The 7,294-nt window shown below is 33.5% G+C and overlaps 1 protein-coding gene across 2 annotated transcripts; it reads left to right on the forward strand.

Annotated features, from left to right (window-relative positions):
• The first annotated feature begins 251 nt into the window (after window positions 1-251).
• On the forward strand, window positions 252-6,128 carry LOC131168787 (uncharacterized protein At1g10890-like). 2 transcript variants are annotated; one of them, XM_058134000.1, is made up of 6 exons: window positions 252-398; window positions 500-576; window positions 1,079-1,301; window positions 2,551-2,772; window positions 4,735-4,954; window positions 5,541-6,128. In XM_058134000.1, exons 3-6 carry the CDS (start codon window positions 1,165-1,167, stop codon window positions 5,805-5,807), a joined length of 846 nt encoding a protein of 281 aa, XP_057989983.1. In that variant the 5' UTR covers window positions 252-398; window positions 500-576; window positions 1,079-1,164; the 3' UTR covers window positions 5,808-6,128. The 2 variants fall into 2 exon arrangements, with proteins under 2 accessions (XP_057989983.1, XP_057989984.1); XM_058134001.1 differs by lacking the exons at window positions 252-398; window positions 500-576 and adding an exon at window positions 2,329-2,432 and having other exon boundaries at window positions 1,166-1,301.
• The last annotated feature ends 1,166 nt before the right edge of the window (window positions 6,129-7,294 follow it).

Below are 7,294 nucleotides of genomic sequence, written 5' to 3' on the forward strand. Positions count from 1 at the left end.
TAATAAAAAATTATATATAAAAATATTAAATTAGTAAATTATATATGATAAATTTTATTAAAAAATTGTAAAAATAAGTTTAGAGTTTGTTAAATATTATTTATTAAATTTTTTTAAGAAAAATAATATATATGCTTTTACGTGAGATTTTTTTTTATATAAATTAATAAAATTTTCATAATCAACAATTTTATAAAAAAAAAAAAAAAAGAACTCATGGGTCTTAAAAGCCCACCGTTAACAATTAACAATTCTCACAATCACTGCTCTGATATCATATTCTTTCAATAATTCACGGTAATAATTAACGAGAAGGTTATTGGATGCTCTTTATACCCTAAAAAGTTATTGGCTTTGGGGAAGGACCCTTCAAGTCTATCGTCACCTGCCAGATTTGGGTACGATCTCTGTTCTAAAATCCTCTATTGATTATAATTTCTTCTATTTATTTCTCGTTTCATCGGAAATTTCTAATTTTTTTTTTTGTTCCTCTTGCTAGGGATTAGTAATTTGATTTGGTGAAACGGTGGGTCGCTCGTCAAGTTTGGATATTTGATGAGATTTATTTTGAGATAGGTACATATGCTCATTGGGTTTAGTTCAGCTCCTTTTGATACGATGACCCAACTTTGTTTTGTTCTCGAGGAAATTGAGGAAAACAATGGACATCCAGAATTTTATTTTATGTGTTCCTTGTACTGAGATTAAGCCTAGTATGCATATAATGTTTGGTGTTTTAAATCACAATTAAATTTGTTGTCTTTTAATTTATCCAGAGTATGTTGTTGTTGGTTTTTGTCATTTGATTGTTGTTGAAAGTTTGTAACTTTTGGCTATTGGTTACCTGAGCCTTTTAGTTGTTAATGATTTTTGGTGATGTTACTGCTTTTGATACGTTGCATATAATCAAACATTTGAAATCTAATTCTTGTCTGCTATAGTTTCAATTTATCATCTTCATAACTGTGGAGAGTTTTAGGGATTGGTTGCTTTTGTTTTGGATTTTCTTTTATTAAAAACTTTGCAATGGATTGAAGTAATATGAATTACTGAATTGAAAGCATTTTCATTTTTGCAGGACGAAATTTTTTTTTGCTGTTGAAGCTGGATATTGAGCAAAATTCATCTGGATCTCAGATACTTTGTGTAGTCAATTTATAGAAAATGCCTAGGGATTTGTCGCGATCGCGGTCACCCTCATACAGGCGAAGGCATTCACCATCGCCAGTGGTGCATAGGTATAGCAGGAGGAACCGAAGGGATAGGAGCCCATCTCCATATTCATCCTATTCTTATAGCAGGTGATCCTGTTTATGACTTTATGTTCTCACTATTTAAGTTGATATAATTTAATCTTCAAGGAATTGTGAGAAAGATTAACGGCTCATGTATTTGTGTTGCTGGTAGGAAATACAAATTGTTCAAGTAGCTATGTACGCATCTTATCCTTCTCCATTGGTCTTTTGGTGCTTTTCTGTCCTTTATTTTCCTCTCTTATGCATGTTGTCTATATCATTTTGCTTAAAGTTTTATCTTGGATAAAATATGGAATCTGATTTTATTTTTTAAAAGATTAAGTTGGATAACCTGAATGCCAACTTCAGGCATTGGTATGATTATAAAATCCCATAATGTGAAACATGGTCTTGGTATCTTAATAAATGTATTTTTTGTCCTTCATTTGTAATCCTATTGTATTTAAAAACGTTTGGCAAGTTTTCTTGACATTCAAGAGCTTGTTGAGTTGAAAATTTTTCAAGGGACTGGATATGTGATTCTAAGTTCCTGTGGTGTAACCCATATTTAATATGTCAAAGTTCACCACCTAGCAATTCGGTGAGAGCATTCCACACAACACTACTTTAAATTGGATTCTATATGGAAGCTTATCATTATTTGGAATTCTTTCTTTACTTCTTTTAGTGTATGGGAATTGGGAAATGGATGATTTGATTGTTTACTTTGGTATGCTTATTAAATTTTGCTCTTCAAAAATACCTCTCTCCATGGATTCCTCCTGTATTTTCTTGATGCATAGGAGTTAATGTTTGACAACCCCCATACCAATGGGTTAAACACTGTTGATTTTGTCTAAAGTCTGTAATGATTATGTTTCTCAACTAATAATTGCTATTAATTATCAATATTTCAATGGGCTTCTGCTTCTGGGGAACTTAACATTTGCATGGAAAGGTAGAGAGATGCCAAATATATTCTTTTGGAGAAAAATACAAAGAGAGCTTTAAAAGTGCCATAGGATTCATGCCCTTTGTCAGAAAATTTAAAAAACTCAGTTTCTTCTCATCATATGGGATGGGAGGTGAGCAGGTGATGGGTGCTGATGGGTGTGCTTTTGTTGCTCGATTGTGATATTAGCTTCTTCATGTGATAAAAGATGGAGCACACAATGGTTATTCTTAACAATGTATGAGGTAACTGTATTGCTTCGATTTTAATTGCTGTAAATGGTGGGAGGGTTCCAAATTATTATGTACATTATTGGTGCACTCTTTGCTGCTGTTACTCAATAATTTCTTTTGTATTACACAGAAGGAGAAGTCGATCTATTTCTCCACGACGTCGCAAAAGTCGTTCTCCAATTCCAAGACATCGTAAAAGTCGTTCTCCAACTCCAAGGCGTCATAAGTGGCAAAGAAGTAGGAGTTCCTCATTGTCTCCTACTCGTAAATCTTCTAGTCCAAGTCTTGCGTCATTGGAGCGCAAAATTATTGGTGAAAAATTGAGAAAAGAAGATGAAGAAGAGAAGAAGAGGTATATGTTGCATTGACATTTTAGTTCAGATCATTGTCATAGTTCTATTTCCTTGCATTGGATCTAACTTTAATTTTTTTCCAGTTAATTGTGTTTCATTTAACTTTTGGCTACATTTATGAAAGGATTTTACTTAGCGGGAGAGAATGTGTTCTTAGGGATTAATTTACTGCTATCATTTAAATTATTGGATCTAAGTTGAGGGACTTTGGAATAATGGTGTTCAGTAGTATTATGTTGGGCCCTGTATGTTGTATTATTAAGCTGAAGGATAATAGTCTGCAGCCTGGCAAAATAGGAGCCTCTATAGCAATTATTTGAGATAAGAGATGCTTGTGTAATCTGGTCCAAATTGATGAAAAAAAAAAAAAAACCTAGGAGGCAAGTGAACGAATGGCTTGCATTGAAACATGAAGTTTTCTGCTAATTGCTTTAGATTGGCCATGTACTGGGTGAAAATAATTAAAATAATTGGTAATTTGATTGCTAGTTGCTTTATATAAGTTTTCCCTGTGCTGCTAGACCTTGTGCAATTTAATGTTTTTTCGTTATGATCTGCTTAATATTTTGTACCATCATCATCTGCATTATCAAGATCATTGCTGCATCATTTCCATGTTTCAACTGTAGTAAGGTTGAAGAAAGATATTTAAATGGAAGCTTATTTTCCCACAATTATAAGTAATAAAATGCTAGTCTTCTTCTTCCTTCACATGCTTATAAATGCTTGAATACTTCATTGACTATTTAGGCATCAGATCATAATAAACTCGAGTTTATTCATTTTTCTTTTCTCTGCCTTCAATCTAACCTCCTGTTTATTATTTTTAACCCTCACATCTTATGGCAAAGAATAACCATTTTTTAAAGAATATATTTCATGGATTAAGAATTTCTATTTATTATTTCCCCCTTCTAATCTGTTGTATTCTTTAACACTGCACGTTGTTATAATGTGTACATGAATAATGGTCATCAAGCTTCACTCTATGTTGATGGCATTTAGGAGCTCCTTCAGAAGCTTCCATTGCCAATTAAGCATAACATGTTTCCTAACCCATTCACTGAGAGATTGATTTGACTTCTCAGTTTCAAGAAAAGGGTATGAACTATAATATATGTAGTGTGAAGTAGAAAAGTAGAGAATTTTAACTATAGGTTAATTTGATTTATGTAGCTAGAAAAGCTGGGTTTGTGACACATGACCATGCTAAATAAAGTAAATAATTGTATTTTTTCTGCTCCATGGGTCTAACATATCACTTCACTTCTTGGCACAAACTTCCCCACTTCAACTTATCTCCTCTAGAATACCCAATCTGCATTGATTATATGCATCATTATGGCTTTGTTTCTCCTTGTTTATATGTTCTGTTTAAACATGGAATTATTGGCTTTTGTCATTGCCTTAAGGGCTTGGCGCCATTGACTATTAACGTGCCACCCAAAAAAAAAAAAATAAATAAAGAACACGTAGAAATGTTCATTTGCAAATTGTATTTTGGTGCTAGAATTAAACTATTTCGGTGATTAGTTTTAAAGCTGCAGCAGGTTACTTGACATTCTTCTCCACAGGCTTGTCTGAAGGAAGATACTGCTATAGTTCAACTTGTTATATTTGATGATGAAATTGGGTGCTTCGTTTATCTACTGTTCACCAGTTTTGATACTCATTTGTTTGGATCAGGATTCTGTTAGAGGTATGCTGTAGTTCATCATGATGCATAAACATAATAATAGTGCCTTTGTCATTCTGAAGGTTAGTTTGCAATTTATTATGGTAATAATAAGCACAGAAAGAGAGTTAAAAAGTGATTTGAAAAAAATAAGGGAGCATGAAATGTCATTTGATGTTTTAGAGTTTTATTTTTTGTGGATTTGAGGACGTTTGATAAGGACAACAACTTCCACATGTCAGTGAGTGAGCATTTTCTAGACTAACTTGATTTCATTTATTCTCAGGCGTCAACAGGAAGCAGAACTAAAACTGATTGAAGAGGAGACAGCAAAGCGGGTAGCAGAAGCTATACAGAAGAAAGTTGAAGAGAGCTTAAATTCTGAGGAGATCAAGCTGGAGATACAGAGGCGTTTGGAGGAGGGAAGGAAAAGACTTCATGAAGAAGTTGCCATTCTACTTGAGAGAGAAAAAGAAGCTGCTCTTATTGAGGCTAGGAGAAAAGAGGTAATAACTACTCTTACGTGAATAAACTGCTGTGAATCAGTTCTCCATCTTGTTGCCTTTGTTAGGTTCACTGCCTGTATGCTTCTCTTCATGATGCATTGGTACTATCCAATGTTCATATCAAAAATATTTTTGCATATATTTCTATTTGTTTTCTTTTTGCTATTGCTGCGTGCAATCACCCATTGGAGATTGGACAAAAATATAGCTGTTTGTATCTAGAAGACAGGTCAGTTCAAAGATGGGTAGAAGTATAGGTGAAGGAAAAGAGAATAGTGCATAATTTTAGTGAAGGAAATATGCTAGTATAGGTGAGAGCAGAACTGTCAAGTTTGGTTGATGGCTTCTGTTTATCTTCTGCTATTTTCCTGTGAACCTTTCAAGCAGGCTCCCTTAGTTTCTTTTAGTATAACTGTTCAGAAATCTAATCTTTTCTTACTGTTTCACCTAATAATCAGTAAGATGTTCCATCTCTCTCGGCCCCCATGATGATTTGATGGATGTGAGAAGCTTTTAACCAAACTAAATCATAGTTTTTACTATTGTGTTAATTTCTGGATTGTTCTTTATTTTTGTTGATATTCAGGAACAAGCTCGAAAAGAAAAAGAAGAGTTGGAAAAAATGCTTGAAGAGAACCGGAGGAGGGTGGAAGAAGCTCAGAGAAGGGAAGCTTTGGAGCAACAGCAGAGAGAGGAGGAACGATATCGAGAATTAGAAGAGCTTCAAAGACAGAAGGAAGAAGCAATGAAAAGGAAGAAGCAGCAAGAGGATGAAGAACGTTTAAACCAGATAAAATTGTTGGGCAAGAACAAGTCTCGGCCGAAGTTTTCATTCGCATTTGGCTCAAAATAATCACTTGGAGGACCAAAATGTCCAAAGACAGAAGGAAGAAGCAACAAGAGGAGGAAGAACGTTTAAGCCAGAGCAAGAACAAGTCTCGGTCGAAGTTGTCATTCGCATTTGGCTCAAGAAAATTACTTGGAGGACCAAAATTCATTTACATTAAATGTATGTGTTGGACTTGATTACTTGTTTTCATTTGTACTTTGAGGATTTTACAATGGTTAATCCAGGTTTTGGTGTTCTGTTGTTCTGGATTGTTCTGTTGTTCAACCACAAGAATGGTTTTGATATGACGAGTCTATTAATTAGCTATGCTGCTTGACCTGTGAATATGCCTCCTATTCTTGATAGATTAAACCATGAAAATATTTATCGAAACCCATTTAAGTTGTAGATTAAGTTTACTAATTAATTAACTAGGGCAAGAATCATCTCCCCTTCAGAACGTTGCATGAATTGTCAATCAGTTGTTGGGTTTGTTATAATATTTAGAGAAGTAATTTTCGTTCTTGGCCCTTCATAAATAAATATTAATATAATTGAATTCTGACGTCATCTTGATCACTCAAATCTGAAAGCAAATTCCATAAATAAGAAGAAAAGTGGAGCTACCCACAGGGCTAGTCCTGAGCTGCCATTTATCTGACAGACACATATATCTATTTCCCTCTCGTCTTTCACCTTTCATCATTAACACATGATTGCCTTCCCTCTCCACCTCTTTATTATCAAACCATTATTTTCCATCCACCTCTTTCCTCCATCTCCGCTTGTAGTCGAGTATTATTATTATTATTACTTAATAATTATATAAAAAATAATTATAAAATTCAAATTTAATATAAATATGCATCATTAAATCTTAATTTATATAAAATTAAATAATTTATTATTTAAATAGTTTTTTAAACTCTTCCTTAAATCTTTGATTTCTTTTCTTTTTTGAAAGGGAAGGAAAGGAATCCAAACACTGAAACACAAACGGTGACAGCACGTAGACTGCATTAAATTGATGCACGTGGTACTCGTTCTCCCCACCCCTCGGCGTACTATATGGGCGAATCTTCACCGTCCGATCTGGGCGCGAGAGTTCCGATGAAAAATTTTATTTATTTTTTTATATATTTTCGATTATTGAGGTGGATTTACCTCTGTGTCTGTAATGTAATGTGTGTATGTATAAGGGGTGGAGGCTGCCACGTATTAATTACCCTTCAAAAGGGAGACATTCGTTCACGCGCTTAATTAATGGTTTTCCTCCTCTCCTTCTTCTTCTAGGGTTTTCAAAATTTCATGAACTACTATTGAATATGTATATTAATTTATGAAAAATAATATATTAAAAATTCTTTATTTAATGAAGGAATTTCCCATGTAAGGACTAAGTAGTGCATTCTGTTTGAAATGAGAAAATAAAAATTTTTTAAGATAATACTTTAAAAATTTAAATTGAAGTATTTTTTATGTTATACTCTTAAGTTTCAGGTACTATAAAT

The sequence above is a fragment of the Hevea brasiliensis genome, chromosome 14, assembly GCF_030052815.1.
Source record: "Hevea brasiliensis isolate MT/VB/25A 57/8 chromosome 14, ASM3005281v1, whole genome shotgun sequence".
Lineage (NCBI taxonomy): Eukaryota > Viridiplantae > Streptophyta > Magnoliopsida > Malpighiales > Euphorbiaceae > Hevea > Hevea brasiliensis.

What these genes read in the sequence shown, in the direction of transcription:
- LOC131168787 (XM_058134000.1), top strand. Translation starts at nt 1,165, where the DNA reads ATGCCTAGGGATTTGTCGCGATCGCGGTCACCCTCATACAGGCGAAGG. An exon ending in GATGAAGAAGAGAAGAAGAG is followed by an intron (nt 2,773 to 4,734) that starts GTATATGTTGCA and finishes ATTTATTCTCAG; the next exon opens with GCGTCAACAGGAAGCAGAAC. An exon ending in TTGAGGCTAGGAGAAAAGAG is followed by an intron (nt 4,955 to 5,540) that starts GTAATAACTACT and finishes GTTGATATTCAG; the next exon opens with GAACAAGCTCGAAAAGAAAA.